Raw genomic sequence first — 20000 nt, forward strand, 5'->3', positions numbered from 1 at the left:
TGAGTGAGACACGTGGTGAGTGAGTGAGACACGTGGTGAGACAGAGAGACACGTGGTGAGACAGAGAGACACGTGGTGAGACAGAGAGACACGTGGTGAGACAGAGAGACACGTGGTGAGTGAGTGAGACACGTGGTGAGTGAGTGAGACACGTGGTGAGACAGAGAGACACGTGGTGAGACAGAGAGACACGTGGTGAGACAGAGAGACACGTGGTGAGTGAGTGAGACACGTGGTGAGACAGAGAGACACGTGGTGAGACAGAGAGACACGTGGTGAGACAGAGAGACACGTGGTGAGACAGTGAGACACGTGGTGAGACAGAGAGACACGTGGTGAGTGAGAGAGACACGTGGTGAGTGAGAGAGACACGTGGTGAGACAGAGAGACACGTGGTGAGTGAGTGAGACACGTGGTGAGACAGAGAGACACGTGGTGAGTGAGTGAGACACGTGGTGAGTGAGTGAGACACGTGGTGAGACAGAGAGACACGTGGTGAGACAGAGAGACACGTAGTGAGAAAGAGAGACACGTGGTGAGACAGAGAGACACGTGGTGAGACAGAGAGACACGTGGTGAGACACGTGGTGAGACAGAGAGACACGTGGTGAGACAGAGAGACACGTGGTGAGACAGAGAGACACGTGGTGAGACAGAGAGACACGTGGTGAGACAGAGAGACACGTGGTGAGACAGAGAGACACGTGGTGAGACAGAGAGACACGTGGTGAGACAGTGAGACACGTGGTGAGTGAGTGAGACATGTGGTGAGACAGAGAGACACGTGGTGAGACAGAGAGACACGTGGTGAGACAGAGAGACACGTGGTGAGACAGAGAGACACGTGGTGAGACAGAGAGACACGTGGTGAGACAGAGAGACACGTGGTGAGACAGAGAGACACGTGGTGAGTGAGAGAGACACGTGGTGAGACAGAGAGACACGTGGTGAGACAGAGAGACACGTGGTGAGACAGAGAGACACGTGGTGAGACAGAGAGACACGTGGTGAGTGAGAGAGACACGTGGTGAGACAGAGAGACACGTGGTGAGACAGTGAGACACGTGGTGAGACAGAGAGACACGTGGTGAGACAGAGAGACACGTGGTGAGTGAGTGAGACACGTGGTGAGACAGTGAGACACGTGGTGAGACAGAGAGACACGTGGTGAGACAGTGAGACACGTGGTGAGACAGAGAGACACGTGGTGAGTGAGTGAGACACGTGGTGAGACAGAGAGACACGTGGTGAGACAGTGAGACACGTGGTGAGACAGAGAGACACGTGGTGAGACAGAGAGACACGTGGTGAGACAGAGAGACACGTGGTGAGACAGAGAGACATGTGGTGAGACAGAGAGACACGTGGTGAGACAGAGAGACACGTGGTGAGACAGAGAGACACGTGGTGAGTGAGTGAGACACGTGGTGAGTGAGTGAGACACGTGGTGAGACAGAGAGACACGTGGTGAGCCAGAGAGACACGTGGTGAGACAGTGAGACACGTGGTGAGACAGAGAGACACGTGTTGAGTGAGTGAGACACGTGGTGAGACAGAGAGACACGTGGTGAGACAGAGAGACACGTGGTGAGACAGAGAGACACGTGGTGAGACAGTGAGACACGTGGTGAGTGAGTGAGACACGTGGTGAGACAGAGAGACACGTGGTGAGACAGAGAGACACGTGGTGAGACAGAGAGACACGTGGTGAGTGAGTGAGACACGTGGTGATACAGAGAGACACGTGGTGAGACAGAGAGACACGTGGTGAGTGAGTGAGACACGTGGTGAGACAGAGAGACACGTGGTGAGTGAGTGAGACACGTGGTGAGACAGAGAGACACGTGGTAAGTGAGTGAGACACGTGGTGAGACAGAGAGACACGTGGTGAGTGAGTGAGACACGTGGTGAGTGAGTGAGAGACACGTGGTGAGACAGAGAGACACGTGGTGAGACAGAGAGACACGTGGTGAGACAGAGAGACACGTGGTGAGTGAGTGAGACACGTGGTGAGACAGTGAGACACGTGGTGAGTGAGACAGTGAGACACGTGGTGAGACAGAGAGACACGTGGTGAGACAGAGAGACACGTGGTGAGACAGAGAGACACGTGGTGAGACAGAGAGACACGTGGTGAGACAGAGAGACACGTGGTGAGACAGAGAGACACGTGGTTAGACAGAGAGACACGTGGTGAGTGAGTGAGACACGTGGTGAGACAGAGAGACACGTGGTGAGAGAGACAGAGAGACACGTGGTGAGACAGAGAGACACGTGGTGAGACAGAGAGACACGTGGTGAGACAGAGAGACACGTGGTGAGTGAGTGAGACACGAGGTGAGACAGAGAGACACGTGGTGAGACAGAGAGACACGTGGTGAGACAGAGAGACACGTGGTGAGACAGAGAGACACGTGGTGAGTGAGTGAGAGACACGTGGTGAGACAGAGAGACACGTGGTGAGACAGAGAGACACGTGGTGAGACAGTGAGACACGTGGTGAGACAGAGAGACACGTGGTGAGACAGAGAGACACGTGGTGTGACAGAGAGACACGTGGTGAGTGAGAGAGAGACACGTGGTGAGACAGTGAGACACGTGGTGAGACAGAGAGACACGTGGTGAGACAGTGAGACACGTGGTGAGACAGTGAGACACGTGGTGAGACAGAGAGACACGTGGTGAGACAGTGAGACACGTGGTGAGACAGAGAGACACGTGGTGAGACAGAGAGACACGTGGTGAGACAGAGAGACACGTGGTGAGTGAGTGAGACACGTGGTGAGTGAGTGAGACACGTGGTGAGACAGAGAGACACGTGGTGAGACAGAGAGACACGTGGTGAGACAGTGAGACACGTGGTGAGACAGAGAGACACGTGGTGAGACAGAGAGACACGTGGTGAGACAGAGAGACACGTGGTGAGTCAGTGAGACACGTGGTGAGACAGAGAGACACGTGGTGAGACAGAGAGACACGTGGTGAGATAGAGAGACACGTGGTGAGACAGAGAGACACGTGGTGAGTGAGTGAGACACGTGGTGAGACAGAGAGACACGTGGTGAGACAGTGAGACACGTGGTGAGACAGAGAGACACGTGGTGAGACAGAGAGACACGTGGTGAGTGAGAGAGAGACACGTGGTGAGACAGAGAGACACGTGGTGAGACAGAGAGACACGTGGTGAGACAGAGAGACACGTGGTGAGACATAGAGACACGTGGTGAGACAGAGAGACACGTGGTGAGACAGAGAGACACGTGGTGAGTGAGTGAGACACGTGGTGAGACAGAGAGACACGTGGTGAGACAGAGAGACACGTGGTGAGACAGTGAGACACGTGGTGAATGAGTGAGACACGTGGTGAGACAGAGAGACACGTGGTGAGACAGAGAGACACGTGGTGAGACAGAGAGACACGTGGTGAGACAGAGAGACACGTGGTGAGACAGAGAGACACGTGGTGAGACAGAGAGACACGTGGTGAGACAGAGAGACACGTGGTGAGACAGAGAGACACGTGGTGAGACAGAGAGATACGTGGTGAGTGAGTGAGAGACACGTGGTGAGACAGAGAGACACGTGGTGAGACAGAGAGACACGTGGTGAGACAGTGAGACACGTGGTGAGAGAGAGAGACACGTGGTGAGACAGAGAGACACGTGGTGAGACAGAGAGACACGTGGTGAGTGAGAGAGACACGTGGTGAGACAGAGAGACACGTGGTGAGACAGTGAGACACGTGGTGAGACAGAGAGACACGTGGTGAGACAGAGAGACACGTGGTGAGACAGAGAGACACGTGGTGAGACAGAGAGACACGTGGTGAGTGAGACAGAGAGACACGTGGTGAGACAGTGAGACACGTGGTGAGACACAGAGACACGTGGTGAGACAGTGAGACACGTGGTGAGACAGAGAGACACGTGGTGAGACAGAGAGACACGTGGTGAGACAGAGAGACACGTGGTGAGACTGAGAGACACGTGGTGAGACAGAGAGACACGTGGTGAGTGAGTGAGACACGTGGTGAGACAGAGAGACACGTGGTGAGACAGAGAGACACGTGGTGAGTGAGTGAGACACGTGGTGAGACAGAGAGACACGTGGTGAGACAGTGAGACACGTGGTGAGACAGAGAGACACGTGGTGAGACAGAGAGACACGTGGTGAGTGAGTGAGACACGTGGTGAGACAGAGAGACACGTGGTGAGACAGAGAGACACGTGGTGAGACAGAGAGACACGTGGTGAGACAGAGAGACACGTGGTGAGACAGTGAGACACGTGGTGAGACAGAGAGACACGTGGTGAGTGAGTGAGACACGTGGTGAGACAGTGAGACACGTGGTGAGACAGTGAGACACGTGGTGAGACAGAGAGACACGTGGTGAGACAGAGAGACACGTGGTGAGTGAGTGAGACACGTGGTGAGACAGAGAGACACGTGGTGAGACAGAGAGACACGTGGTGAGACAGAGAGACACGTGGTGAGACAGAGAGACACGTGGTGAGACAGAGAGACACGTGGTGAGTGAGTGAGACACGTGGTGAGACAGAGAGACACGTGGTGAGTGAGTGAGACACGTGGTGAGACAGAGAGACACGTGGTGAGACAGAGAGACACGTGGTAAGACAGAGAGACACGTGGTGAGACAGAGAGACACGTGGTGAGTGAGTGAGACACGTGGTGAGACAGAGAGACACGTGGTGAGACAGAGAGACACGTGGTGAGACAGAGAGACACGTGGTGAGACAGAGAGACACGTGGTGAGACAGTGAGACACGTGGTGAGACAGAGAGACACGTGGTGAGACAGAGAGACACGTGGTGAGTGAGTGAGACACGTGGTGAGACAGAGAGACACGTGGTGAGACAGTGAGACACGTGGTGAGACAGAGAGACACGTGGTGAGACAGAGAGACACGTGGTGAGACAGAGAGACACGTGGTGAGACAGTGAGACACGTGGTGAGACAGAGAGACACGTGGTGAGACAGAGAGACACGTGGTGAGATAGAGAGACACGTGATGAGACAGAGAGACACGTGGTGAGACAGAGAGACACGTGGTGAGACAGAGAGACACGTGGTGAGACAGTGAGACACGTGGTGAGACAGAGAGACAGGTGGTGAGACAGAGAGACACGTGGTGAGACACGTGGTGAGACAGAGAGACACGTGGTGAGTGAGTGAGACACGTGGTGAGACAGAGAGACACGTGGTGAGACAGAGAGACACGTGGTGAGTGAGTGAGACACGTGGTGAGACAGAGAGACATGTGGTGAGTGAGTGAGACACATGGTGAGACAGAGAGACACGTGGTGAGACAGAGAGACACGTGGTGAAACAGAGAGACACGTGGTGAGACAGAGAGACACGTGGTGAGACAGAGAGACACGTGGTGAGTGAGTGAGACACGTGGTGAGACATAGAGACACGTGGTGAGTGAGTGAGACACGTGGTGAGACAGAGAGACACGTGGTGAGACAGAGAGACACGTGGTGAGACAGAGAGACACGTGGTGAGACAGTGAGACACGTGGTGAGACAGAGAGACACGTGGTGAGACAGTGAGACACGTGGTGAGACAGAGAGACACGTGGTGAGACAGAGAGACACGTGGTGAGACAGAGAGACACGTGGTGAGACAGTGAGACACGTGGTGAGTGAGTGAGACACGTGGTGAGACAGAGAGACACGTGGTGAGACAGAGAGACACGTGGTGAGTGAGTGAGACAAGTGGTGAGACAGAGAGACACGTGGTGAGTGAGACACGTGGTGAGACAGTGAGACACGTGGTGAGACAGAGAGACACGTGGTGAGTGAGTGAGACACGTGGTGAGACAGAGAGACACGTGGTGAGACAGAGAGACACGTGGTGAGTGAGTGAGACACGTGGTGAGACAGAGAGACACGGGGTGAGTGAGAGAGACACGTGGTGAGACAGTGAGACACGTGGTGAGACAGTGAGACACGTGGTGAGACAGTGAGACACGTGGTGAGACAGAGAGACACGGGGTGAGTGAGAGAGACACGTGGTGAGACAGTGAGACACGTGGTGAGACAGAGAGACACGTGGTGAGACAGTGAGACACGTGGTGAGACAGAGAGACACGTGGTGAGACAGAGAGACACGTGGTGAGACAGAGAGACACGTGGTGAGACAGTGAGACACGTGGTGAGTGAGTGAGACACGTGGTGAGACAGAGAGACACGTGGTGAGACAGAGAGACACGTGGTGAGACATAGAGACACGTGGTGAGTGAGTGAGACACGTGGTGAGTGAGACAGAGACACGTGGTGAGACAGAGAGACACGTGGTGAGACACAGAGACACGTGGTGAGACAGTGAGGCACGTGGTGAGACAGTGAGACACGTGGTGAGACAGAGAGACACGTGGTGAGACAGAGAGACACGTGGTGAGACAGAGAGACACGTGGTGAGACAGAGAGACACGTGGTGAGACAGAGAGACACGTGGTGAGTGAGAGAGACACGTGGTGAGACAGAGAGACACGTGGTGAGACAGAGAGACACGTGGTGAGTGAGTGAGACACGTGGTGAGACAGAGAGACACGTGGTGAGACAGTGAGACACGTGGTGAGACAGACAGACACGTGGTGAGACAGAGAGACACGTGGTGAGACAGAGAGACACGTGGTGAGACAGAGAGACACGTGGTGAGTGAGACACGTGGTGAGTGAGTGAGACACGTGGTGAGTGAGTGAGACACGTGGTGAGACAGAGAGACACGTGGTGAGACAGAGAGACACGTGGTGAGACAGAGAGACACGTGGTGAGACAGAGAGACACGTGGTGAGACAGAGAGACACGTGGTGAGACAGAGAGACACGTGGTGAGACAGAGAGACACGTGGTGAGACACGTGGTGAGACAGAGAGACACGTGGTGAGACAGAGAGACACGTGGTGAGACAGAGAGACACGTGGTGAGACAGAGAGACACGTGGTGAGACAGAGAGACACGTGGTGAGACAGTGAGACACGTGGTGAGACAGTGAGACACGTGGTGAGACAGAGAGACACGTGGTGAGTGAGAGAGACACGTGGTGAGACAGAGAGACACGTGGTGAGACAGAGAGACACGTGGTGAGACAGAGAGACACGTGGTGAGTGAGTGAGACACGTGGTGAGACATAGAGACACGTGGTGAGACAGAGAGACACGTGGTGAGACAGCGAGACACGTGGTGAGACAGAGAGACACGTGGTGAGACAGAGAGACACGTGGTGAGACAGCGAGACACGTGGTGAGACAGAGAGACACGTGGTGAGACAGAGAGACACGTGGTGAGTGAGACAGAGAGACACGTGGTGAGACAGAGAGACACGTGGTGAGTGAGACAGAGAGACACGTGGTGAGACAGAGAGACACGTGGTGAGTGAGACAGAGAGACACGTGGTGAGACAGTGAGACACGTGGTGAGACAGAGAGACACGTGGTGAGTGAGTGAGACACGTGGTGAGACAGAGAGACACGTGGTGAGACAGAGAGACACGTGGTGAGACAGAGAGACACGTGGTGAGACAGAGAGACACGTGGTGAGTGAGTGAGACACGTGGTGAGAGAGAGAGACACGTGGTGAGTGAGTGAGACACGTGGTGAGACAGAGAGACACGTGGTGAGACAGAGAGACACGTGGTGAGACAGAGAGACACGTGGTGAGTGAGTGAGACACGTGGTGAGTGAGTGAGACACGTGGTGAGACAGAGAGACACGTGGTGAGACAGAGAGACACGTGGTGAGACAGAGAGACACGTGGTGAGACAGAGAGACACGTGGTGAGACAGAGAGACACGTGGTGAGTGAGTGAGACACGTGGTGAGACAGTGAGACACGTGGTGAGACAGAGAGACACGTGGTGAGACAGAGAGACACGTGGTGAGAGAGAGAGACACGTGGTGAGACAGAGAGACACGTGGTGAGACAGAGAGACACGTGGTGAGACAGAGAGACACGTGGTGAGTGAGTGAGACACGTGGTGAGACAGAGAGACACGTGGTGAGACAGAGAGACACGTGGTGAGAGAGAGAGACACGTGGTGAGACAGAGAGACACGTGGTGAGACAGAGAGACACGTGGTGAGACAGAGAGACACGTGGTGAGACAGTGAGACACGTGGTGAGACAGAGAGACACGTGGTGAGACAGAGAGACACGTGGTGAGTGAGTGAGACACGTGGTGAGACAGTGAGACACGTGGTGAGACAGAGAGACACGTGGTGAATGAGTGAGACACGTGGTGAGACAGAGAGACACGTGGTGAGACAGAGAGACACGTGGTGAGTGAGTGAGAGACACGTGGTGAGACAGAGAGACACGTGGTGAGTGAGTAAGACACGTGGTGAGACAGAGAGACACGTGGTGAGACAGAGAGACACGTGGTGAGTGAGTGAGACACGTGGTGAGACAGAGAGACATGTGGTGAGACAGAGAGACACGTGGTGAGACAGAGAGACACGTGGTGAGACAGAGAGACACGTGGTGAGACAGAGAGACACGTGGTGAGACAGAGACACGTGGTGAGTGAGAGAGACACGTGGTGAGACAGAGAGACACGTGGTGAGACAGAGAGACACGTGGTGAGACAGAGAGACACGTGGTGAGTGAGTGAGACACGTGGTGAGACAGAGAGACACGTGGTGAGACAGAGAGACACGTGGTGAGACAGAGAGACACGTGGTGAGTGAGTGAGACACGTGGTGAGTGAGTGAGACACGTGGTGAGACAGAGAGACACGTGGTGAGACAGAGAGACACGTGGTGAGACAGAGAGACACGTGGTGAGACAGAGAGACACGTGGTGAGACAGAGAGACACGTGGTGAGTGAGTGAGACACGTGGTGAGACAGTGAGACACGTGGTGAGACAGAGAGACACGTGGTGAGACAGAGAGACACGTGGTGAGAGAGAGAGACACGTGGTGAGACAGAGAGACACGTGGTGAGACAGAGAGACACGTGGTGAATGAGTGAGACACGTGGTGAGACAGAGAGACACGTGGTGAGACAGAGAGACACGTGGTGAGTGAGTGAGAGACACGTGGTGAGACAGAGAGACACGTGGTGAGTGAGTAAGACACGTGGTGAGACAGAGAGACACGTGGTGAGACAGAGAGACACGTGGTGAGTGAGTGAGACACGTGGTGAGACAGAGAGACATGTGGTGAGACAGAGAGACACGTGGTGAGACAGAGAGACACGTGGTGAGACAGAGAGACACGTGGTGAGACAGAGACACGTGGTGAGTGAGAGAGACACGTGGTGAGACAGAGAGACACGTGGTGAGACAGAGAGACACGTGGTGAGACAGAGAGACACGTGGTGAGTGAGTGAGACACGTGGTGAGACAGAGAGACACGTGGTGAGACAGAGAGACACGTGGTGAGACAGAGAGACACGTGGTGAGTGAGTGAGACACGTGGTGAGTGAGTGAGACACGTGGTGAGACAGAGAGACACGTGGTGAGACAGAGAGACACGTGGTGAGACAGAGAGACACGTGGTGAGACAGAGAGACACGTGGTGAGACAGAGAGACACGTGGTGAGTGAGTGAGACACGTGGTGAGACAGTGAGACACGTGGTGAGACAGAGAGACACGTGGTGAGACAGAGAGACACGTGGTGAGAGAGAGAGACACGTGGTGAGACAGAGAGACACGTGGTGAGACAGAGAGACACGTGGTGAGACAGAGAGACACGTGGTGAGTGAGTGAGACACGTGGTGAGACAGAGAGACACGTGGTGAGACAGAGAGACACGTGGTGAGAGAGAGAGACACGTGGTGAGACAGAGAGACACGTGGTGAGACAGAGAGACACGTGGTGAGACAGAGAGACACGTGGTGAGACAGTGAGACACGTGGTGAGACAGAGAGACACGTGGTGAGACAGAGAGACACGTGGTGAGTGAGTGAGACACGTGGTGAGACAGTGAGACACGTGGTGAGACAGAGAGACACGTGGTGAATGAGTGAGACACGTGGTGAGACAGAGAGACACGTGGTGAGACAGAGAGACACGTGGTGAGTGAGTGAGAGACACGTGGTGAGACAGAGAGACACGTGGTGAGTGAGTAAGACACGTGGTGAGACAGAGAGACACGTGGTGAGACAGAGAGACACGTGGTGAGTGAGTGAGACACGTGGTGAGACAGAGAGACATGTGGTGAGACAGAGAGACACGTGGTGAGACAGAGAGACACGTGGTGAGACAGAGAGACACGTGGTGAGACAGAGACACGTGGTGAGTGAGAGAGACACGTGGTGAGACAGAGAGACACGTGGTGAGACAGAGAGACACGTGGTGAGACAGAGAGACACGTGGTGAGTGAGTGAGACACGTGGTGAGACAGAGAGACACGTGGTGAGACAGAGAGACACGTGGTGAGACAGAGAGACACGTGGTGAGACAGAGAGACACGTGGTGAGTGAGTGAGACACGTGGTGAGACAGAGAGACACGTGGTGAGACAGAAAGACACGTGGTGAGTGAGAGAGACACGTGGTGAGTGAGACAGTGAGACACATGGTGAGTGAGTGAGACACGTGGTGAGACAGAGAGACACGTGGTGAGTGAGTGAGACACGTGGTGAGACAGTGAGACACGTGATGAGACAGAGAGACACGTGGTGAGACAGAGAGACACGTGGTGAGACAGAGAGACACGTGGTGAGACAGAGAGACATGTGGTGAGACAGAGAGACACGTGGTGAGACAGAGAGACACGTGGTGAGTGAGAGAGACACGTGGTGAGACAGAGAGACACGTGGTGAGTGGGTGAGACACGTGGTGAGACAGAGAGACACGTGGTGAGACAGAGAGACAAGTGGTGAGACAGAGAGACACGTGGTGAGACAGAGAGACACGTGGTGAGACAGAGAGACACGTGGTGAGACAGTGAGACACGTGGTGAGTGAGTGAGACACGTGGTGAGACAGAGAGACACGTGGTGAGACAGAGAGACACGTGGTGAGACAGAGAGACACGTGGTGAGACAGAGAGACACGTGGTGAGTGAGAGAGACACGTGGTGAGACAGAGAGACACGTGGTGAGACAGAGAGACACGTGGTGAGTGAGTGAGACACGTGGTGAGACAGAGAGACACGTGGTGAGACAGTGAGACACGTGGTGAGACAGAGAGACACGTGGTGAGACAGAGAGACACGTGGTGAGTGAGTGAGACACGTGGTGAGACAGAGAGACACGTGGTGAGACAGAGAGACACGTGGTGAGACAGAGAGACACGTGGTGAGTGAGTGAGACACGGGGTGAGACAGAGAGACACGTGGTGAGACAGAGAGACACGTGGTGAGTGAGTGAGACACGTGGTGAGACAGAGAGACACGTGGTGAGACAGTGAGACACGTGGTGAGACAGAGAGACACGTGGTGAGTGAGTGAGACACGTGGTGAGACAGAGAGACACGTGGTGAGACAGAGAGACACGTGGTGAGACAGAGAGACACGTGGTGAGACAGAGAGACACGTGGTGAGTGAGTGAGACACGTGGTGAGACAGAGAGACACGTGGTGAGACAGAGAGACACGTGGTGAGACAGAGAGACACGTGGTGAGACAGTGAGACACGTGGTGAGACAGAGAGACACGTGGTGAGACAGAGAGACACGTGGTGAGTGAGTGAGACACGTGGTGAGACAGTGAGACACGTGATGAGACAGAGAGACACGTGGTGAGACAGAGAGACACGTGGTGAGTGAGTGAGACACGTGGTGAGACAGAGAGACACGTGGTGAGACAGAGAGACACGTGGTGAGACAGAGAGACACGTGGTGAGACAGAGAGACACGTGGTGAGACAGAGAGACACGTGGTGAGACAGTGAGACACGTGGTGAGTGAGTGAGACACGTGGTGAGACAGAGAGACACGTGGTGAGACAGAGAGACACGTGGTGAGTGAGTGAGACACGTGGTGAGACAGAGAGACACGTGGTGAGACAGTGAGACACGTGGTGAGTGAGTGAGACACGTGGTGAGTGAGTGAGACACGTGGTGAGACAGAGAGACACGTGGTGAGACAGAGAGACACGTGGTGAGACAGAGAGACACGTGGTGAGACAGTGAGACACGTGGTGAGACAGAGAGACACGTGGTGAGACAGAGAGACACGTGGTGAGACAGAGAGACACGTGGTGAGTGAGTGAGACACGTGGTGAGACAGTGAGACACGTGGTGAGACAGTGAGACACGTGGTGAGACAGAGAGACACGTGGTGAGACAGAGAGACACGTGGTGAGTGAGTGAGACACGTGGTGAGACAGAGAGACACGTGGTGAGACAGAGAGACACGTGGTGAGACAGAGAGACACGTGGTGAGACAGAGAGACACGTGGTGAGACAGAGAGACACGTGGTGAGTGAGTGAGACACGTGGTGAGACAGAGAGACACGTGGTGAGTGAGTGAGACACGTGGTGAGACAGAGAGACACGTGGTGAGACAGAGAGACACGTGGTAAGACAGAGAGACACGTGGTGAGACAGAGAGACACGTGGTGAGTGAGTGAGACACGTGGTGAGACAGAGAGACACGTGGTGAGACAGAGAGACACGTGGTGAGACAGAGAGACACGTGGTGAGACAGAGAGACACGTGGTGAGACAGTGAGACACGTGGTGAGACAGAGAGACACGTGGTGAGACAGAGAGACACGTGGTGAGTGAGTGAGACACGTGGTGAGACAGAGAGACACGTGGTGAGACAGTGAGACACGTGGTGAGACAGAGAGACACGTGGTGAGACAGAGAGACACGTGGTGAGACAGAGAGACACGTGGTGAGACAGTGAGACACGTGGTGAGACAGAGAGACACGTGGTGAGACAGAGAGACACGTGGTGAGATAGAGAGACACGTGATGAGACAGAGAGACACGTGGTGAGACAGAGAGACACGTGGTGAGACAGAGAGACACGTGGTGAGACAGTGAGACACGTGGTGAGACAGAGAGACAGGTGGTGAGACAGAGAGACACGTGGTGAGACACGTGGTGAGACAGAGAGACACGTGGTGAGTGAGTGAGACACGTGGTGAGACAGAGAGACACGTGGTGAGTGAGTGAGAGACGTGGTGAGACAGAGAGACACGTGGTGAGACAGAGAGACACGTGGTGAGACAGAGAGACACGTGGTGAGTGAGTGAGACACGTGGTGAGACAGAGAGACACGTGGTGAGACAGAGAGACACGTGGTGAGTGAGTGAGACACGTGGTGAGACAGAGAGACATGTGGTGAGTGAGTGAGACACATGGTGAGACAGAGAGACACGTGGTGAGACAGAGAGACACGTGGTGAGACAGAGAGACACGTGGTGAGTGAGTGAGACACGTGGTGAGACAGTGAGACACGTGGTGAGACAGAGAGACATGTGGTGAGACAGAGAGACACGTGGTGAGACAGAGAGACACGTGGTGAGACAGAGAGACACGTGGTGAGACAGAGAGACACGTGGTGAGACAGAGAGACACGTGGTGAGACAGAGAGACACGTGGTGAGACAGTGAGACACGTGGTGAGACAGAGAGACACGTGGTGAGACAGAGAGACACGTGGTGAGACAGAGAGACACGTGGTGAGTGAGAGAGAGACACGTGGTGAGACAGAGAGACACGTGGTGAGCCAGAGAGACACGTGGTGAGACAGAGAGACACGTGGTGAGACAGAGAGACACGTGGTGAGTGAGTGAGACACGTGGTGAGACAGTGAGACACGTGATGAGACAGAGAGACACGTGGTGAGACAGAGAGACACGTGGTGAGACAGTGAGACAGGTGGTGAGACAGAGAGACACGTGGTGAGACAGAGAGACACGTGGTGAGACAGAGAGACACGTGGTGAGACAGAGAGACACGTGGTGAGTGAGTGAGACACGTGGTGAGACAGAGAGACACGTGGTGAGTGAGTGAGACACGTGGTGAGACATAGAGACACGTGGTGAGACAGAGAGACACGTGGTGAGACAGAGAGACACGTGGTGAGACAGAGAGACACGTGGTGAGACAGAGAGACACGTGGTGAGTGAGAGAGACACGTGGTGAGACAGAGAGACACGTGGTGAGACAGAGAGACACGTGGTGAGACAGAGAGACACGTGGTGAGTGAGACACGTGGTGAGTGAGACACGTGGTGAGACAGAGAGACACGTGGTGAGACAGAGAGACACGTGGTGAGACAGAGAGACACGTGATGAGACAGAGAGACACGTGGTGAGTGAATGAGACACGTGGTGAGACAGAGAGACATGTGGTGAGACAGAGAGACACGTGGTGAGACAGAGAGACACGTGGTGAGTGAGTGAGACACGTGGTGAGTGAGTGAGACACGTGGTGAGACAGAGAGACACGTGGTGAGACAGAGAGACACGTGGTGAGTGAGAGAGACACGTGGTGAGACAGAGAGACACGTGGTGAGACAGAGAGACACGTGGTGAGACAGAGAGACACGTGGTGAGACAGAGAGACACGTGGTGAGTGAGTGAGACACGTGGTGAGACAGAGAGACACGTGGTGAGACAGAGAGACACGTGGTGAGTGAGTGAGACACGTGGTGAGACAGAGAGACACGTGGTGAGACAGAGAGACACGTGGTGAGACAGAGAGACACGTGGTGAGACAGTGAGACACGTGGTGAGACAGAGAGACACGTGGTGAGACAGTGAGACACGTGGTGAGTGAGTGAGACACGTGGTGAGACAGAGAGACACGTGGTGAGACAGAGAGACACGTGGTGAGTGAGAGAGACACGTGGTGAGACAGAGAGACACGTGGTGAGACAGAGAGACACGTGGTGAGACAGAGAGACACGGGGTGAGACAGTGAGACACGTGGTGAGTGAGTGAGACACGTGGTGAGACAGAGAGACACGTGGTGAGACAGAGAGACACGTGGTGAGACAGTGAGACACGTGGTGAGACAGAGAGACACGTGGTGAGACAGAGAGACACGTGGTGAGACAGAGAGACACGTGGTGAGACAGAGAGACACGTGGTGAGACAGAGAGACACGTGGTGAGACAGAGAGACACGTGGTGAGACAGAGATACACGTGGTGAGACAGAGAGACACGTGGTGAGACAGAGAGACACGTGGTGAGACAGTGAGACACGTGGTGAGACAGAGAGACACGTGGTGAGACAGAGAGACACGTGGTGAGACAGAGAGACACGTGGTGAGACAGAGAGACACGTGGTGATTGAGTGAGACACGTGGTGACACAGAGAGACACGTGGTGATTGAGTGAGACACGTGGTGAGACAGAGAGACACGTGGTGAGTGAGTGAGACACGTGGTGAGACAGAGAGACACGTGGTGAGACAGTGAGACACGTGGTGAGACAGAGAGACACGTGGTGAGACAGAGAGACACGTGGTGAGTGAGTGAGACACGTGGTGAGACAGTGAGACACGTGGTGAGACAGAGAGACACGTGGTGAGACAGAGAGACACGTGGTGAGTGAGTGAGACACGTGGTGAGACAGAGAGACACGTGGTGAGACAGTGAGACACGTGGTGAGTGAGTGAGACACGTGGTGAGACAGAGAGACACGTGGTGAGTGAGTGAGACACGTGGTGAGACAGAGAGACACGTGGTGAGACAGAGAGACACGTGGTGAGACAGAGAGACACGTGGTGAGACAGAGAGACATGTGGTGAGACAGAGAGACACGTGGTGAGACAGAGAGACACTTGGTGAGACAGAGAGACACGTGGTGAGTGAGTGAGACACGTGGTGAGACAGTGAGACACGTGGTGAGACAGAGAGACACGTGGTGAGACAGAGAGACACGTGGTGAGACAGAGAGACACGTGGTGAGACAGAGAGACACGTGGTGAGTGAGAGAGAGACACGTGGTGAGTGAGACACGTGGTGAGTGAGACAGTGAGACACGTGGTGAGACAGTGAGACACGTGGTGAGAGAGACAGTGAGACACGTGGTGAGTGAGACACGTGGTGAGTGAGTGAGTCACGTGGTGAGTGAGACAGTGAGACAAGTGGTGAGACAGAGAGACACTTGGTGAGTGAGTGAGTCACGTGGTGAGACAGTGAGTCACGTGGTGAGACAGAGAGACACGTGGTGAGACAGAGAGACACGTGGTGAGTGAGTGAGACACGTGGTGAGACAGAGAGACACGTGGTGAGTGAGTGAGACACGTGGTGAGACAGAGAGACACGTGGTGAGACAGAGAGACACGTGGTGAGACAGAGAGACACGTGGTGAGTGAGTGAGACACGTGGTGAGACAGAGAGACACGTGGTGAGACAGAGAGACACGTGGTGAGACAGAGAGACACGTGGTGAGACAGAGAGACACGTGGTGAGTGAGAGAGAGACACGTGGTGAGTGAGACACTTGGTGAGTCACGTGGTGAGTGAGAGAGACACGTGGTGAGTGAGACACGTGGTGAGTGAGACAGTGAGACACGTGGTGAGTGAGACACGTGGTGAGTGAGACAGTGAGACACGTGGTGAGACAGTGAGACACGTGGTGAGAGAGACAGTGAGACACGTGGTGAGTGAGACACGTGGTGAGTGAGTGAGTCACGTGGTGAGTGAGACAGTGAGACACGTGGTGAGACAGAGAGACACTTGGTGAGTGAGTGAGTCACGTGGTGAGTCACGTGGTGAGACAGTGAGTCACGTGGTGAGTGAGTCACGTGGTGAGTCATGTGGTGAGTCACGTGGTGAGTCACGTGGTAACGACTCACCGCCCCGGTGTGACGGGAGGTTCAGGCAGCGTCCCCACAGTCCGGTGTGACCGCCCAGGGCACAGAGAGACATCATCACAGAGAGACACGTGGTGAGTGAGACACGTGGTGAGTGAGTGAGACACGTGGTGAGTGAGACAGAGAGACACGTGGTGAGTGAGACACGTGGTGAGACAGTGAGACACGTGGTGAGTCACGTGGTGAGTGAGTGAGAGAGACCGTGAGACACGTGGTGAGTGAGACACGTGGTGAGTGAGTGAGACACGTGGTGAGTGAGACAGAGAGACACGTGATGAGACAGTGAGACAGTGAGACACGTGGTGAGTCACGTGGTGAGTGAGTGAGAGAGACAGTGAGACACGTGGTGAGTGAGACACGTGGTGAGTGAGTGAGACACGTGGTGAGTGAGACAGAGAGACACGTGATGAGACAGTGAGACAGTGAGACACGTGGTGAGTGAGACACGTGGTGAGTGAGACACGTGGTGAGAGGGACACGTGGTGAGTGAGACACGTGGTGAGAGAGACACGTGGTGAGAGAGACAGTGAGACAGTGAGACACGTGGTGAGACAGTGAGACACGTGGTGAGACAGTGAGACACGTGGTGAGACAGTGAGACACGTGGTGAGAGAGACAGTGAGACACGTGGTGAGTGAGACACGTGGTGAGTGAGACACGTGGTGAGTGAGACACGTGGTGAGTGAGACACGTGGTGAGTCACGTGGTGAGTCACGTGGTGAGTCACGTGGTGAGTCACGTGGTGAGAGAGACAGTGAGACACGTGGTGAGAGAGATACGTGGTGAGTGAGTGAGACACGTGGTGAGTGAGACGGTGAGACAGTGAGACACGTGGTGAGTCACGTGGTGAGTGAGTGAGACACGTGGTGAGTGAGTCACGTGGTGAGTCACGTGGTGAGTGAGTGAGACACGTGGTGAGTGAGACACGTGGTGAGTCACGTGGTGAGTGAGTCACGTGGTGAGTCACGTGGTGAGTGAGTCACGTGGTAACTCACCGCCCCGGTGTGACGGGAGGTTCAGACACCGTCCCCACAGTCCGGTGTGACCTCCCAGGGCACAGAGAGCCATCATCACCGCATTCTCATCGGCGTCCGGCTCGGCAAATCCCTCAATGAGGGACGACACGGGGACTGGGATTGGTGGTGGTGGGGGTGAGACACGGAGACACAGAGAGAGACAAAGATACACTTACACACAGACACACAGACACACACACACACAGACACTCACATACAGACACACACACACAGACAGACACACACACACAGACACACACACACACACAGACACACACACACACACACACAGAGAGAGACAAAGATACACTTACACACAGACACAGAGACACACACACAGAGAGAGAGACAAAGACACACACACACACAGACACAGACACATAGACACACTCACACATACACACACACACACAGAGAGAGACAAAGACACACTTACACACAGACACAGAGACACACACACAGAGAGAGAGACAAAGACACACACACACACACACACAGACACACACACACACACAGACACACACACACACACAGAGAGAGACAAAGACACACTCACACACAGACACACAGAGACAGAGACACACACACACAGAGACACACACACACAGACACACACAGAGACAGACACACACTCACACACAGAGACACAGAGACAGACACTCACACACACAGACACACACACAGACACACACACACACATAGACACACACACACACAACCGCCATTCGCCACTAAGTGGCGGTGACGTCACCACGACGCTGGTGCCAGGCTATGTGCACCTTGAGGCCACGTGGAGTGTCGAACGCCCGCTGGCAGGAGGTCACGGGGCAGACCCAGCAGGTGCCACGGGTCGACTGACTGAGATGACTGAGATGACTGGCTGAGATGACTGACTGAGATGACTGAGATGAGTGGCTGATGCACCACCTGTGCCCCATACTGTGCCAACCTGCTGTGCTTTAGCCACCCGGCGCTCCGCTCGTTGTTGTGAGCGTCGCTCCTCCGCCCTCCGTTGTTGTTGGAGGGCGACTGCCTCCAACTGCCCAGTAGCCTCCTTCACGAGCCTCCTCCACAGAGGCCGATCTTGACACCGCTGGTACCAGTCATCGGCAAGTCCACTCAGCTCCACGTCCTCCTGTACCACATCACTCCATCTCCTCTCTAGCCCGTGCCGCGCCCGCTTTGCCCCCTCAATCCGGCAAAACAAAAGCTGTTTCGGAATGCGGTGGCTGGGCATGCGGGCTACATGACCCAGCCATCGCAGCCTTGCCCGCCGGAGGAGCTCACCGATGGGACCTTGCCCAGATCTTTCAAGGATTTGTGAGCTCCTCACACAATCCAGTCTGGTTAAACCCAGGATGGATCGTAGGCAGGCCAGCCTAAATGTTTCTAACCGGCGAAGATGTTCCATTAGGGGGGTCCACGTTTCGCAAGCGTAGAGAAGGGAGGGAATGACCGTGGCCGAGAAGACCTGAAGCTTAGTGCGGAGCGACAGACCAGGTAGCTTCCACACAGCGTTACGCAACCGATGAAAAGATATTGCCGCTCGACTGATTCGGAGTGAGACCTCTGCTGTTAAACTGGAGCCAGTCATAAGCACACTGCCCAGGTATGGGAAACTCTCCACTCTCTCCACAACTCCCCCATCACCGATCGGGAGTTGTGAGGGTGGAGTGTCCGATGGTACAAAATACCCAGGCAGGTGCTTAGTTTTGGTGGGGCTGATGGTAAGGCCCCATCTCTTAGTGGCACGCTCCAGTCTCAGCAGCAGCGTCTCCAACTCCTCCTCTGACTGAGCAGCTATTACCAAATCATCAGCATACATAACGTGGTTGAGCAATAGGGAGCCATCCCTTGACCGCACCCGGGCATCGATCAGCCTCCCATTATATCTGTAACATATGGAGATTCCCCCGGTACAGCTATTGAAGGCTTCACGAACTACGTGGTGAAAATAGATGTTAAATAATGTGGGAGCCAGAGGACATCCCTGTCGCACCCCAAGGTGTACAGGGAATGGCTCTGACTCCCGGCCACGTAGTTTTACCCGGGCCCGCTCACCATCATGAAGGTCCTTAATGATCGTGAGCAGAGGATCAGGTACTCCAAAAGCACGAAGAACGACCCAGAGCCCAGGCCTACTGATGGTATCATAGGCCTTGACCAGGTCAATAAAGCAGAGATGTAGGTCTTGTTGGAATTCCCTACACCTCTGCTGTAGCAGACGGACAGAAAATATGG

At 54.8% G+C, this 20000-nt stretch overlaps 1 protein-coding gene across 6 annotated transcripts in view; it reads right to left on the reverse strand.

The window, feature by feature from the left end:
* LOC142923243 (uncharacterized) overlaps positions 1 to 20000 on the reverse strand; it is a 59750-nt gene that overhangs the window by 35705 nt on the left and 4045 nt on the right. For 4 of the 6 annotated variants that reach the window (XM_076064181.1, XM_076064183.1, XM_076064182.1 and 1 more), the window contains exon 2: positions 17739 to 17873. In XM_076064181.1, the coding sequence (XP_075920296.1) occupies positions 17739 to 17873 (135 nt within the window). The other 2 variants (XR_012940630.1, XR_012940629.1) reach the window with 2 other exon arrangements.

Source organism: Petromyzon marinus, unplaced genomic scaffold, assembly GCF_048934315.1.
Source record: "Petromyzon marinus isolate PM22_M1 ecotype Great Lakes invasive population unplaced genomic scaffold, UKy_Petmar_22M1.pri1.0 PM_Scaffold_36, whole genome shotgun sequence".
Classification (NCBI taxonomy): Eukaryota; Metazoa; Chordata; class Hyperoartia; order Petromyzontiformes; family Petromyzontidae; genus Petromyzon; species Petromyzon marinus.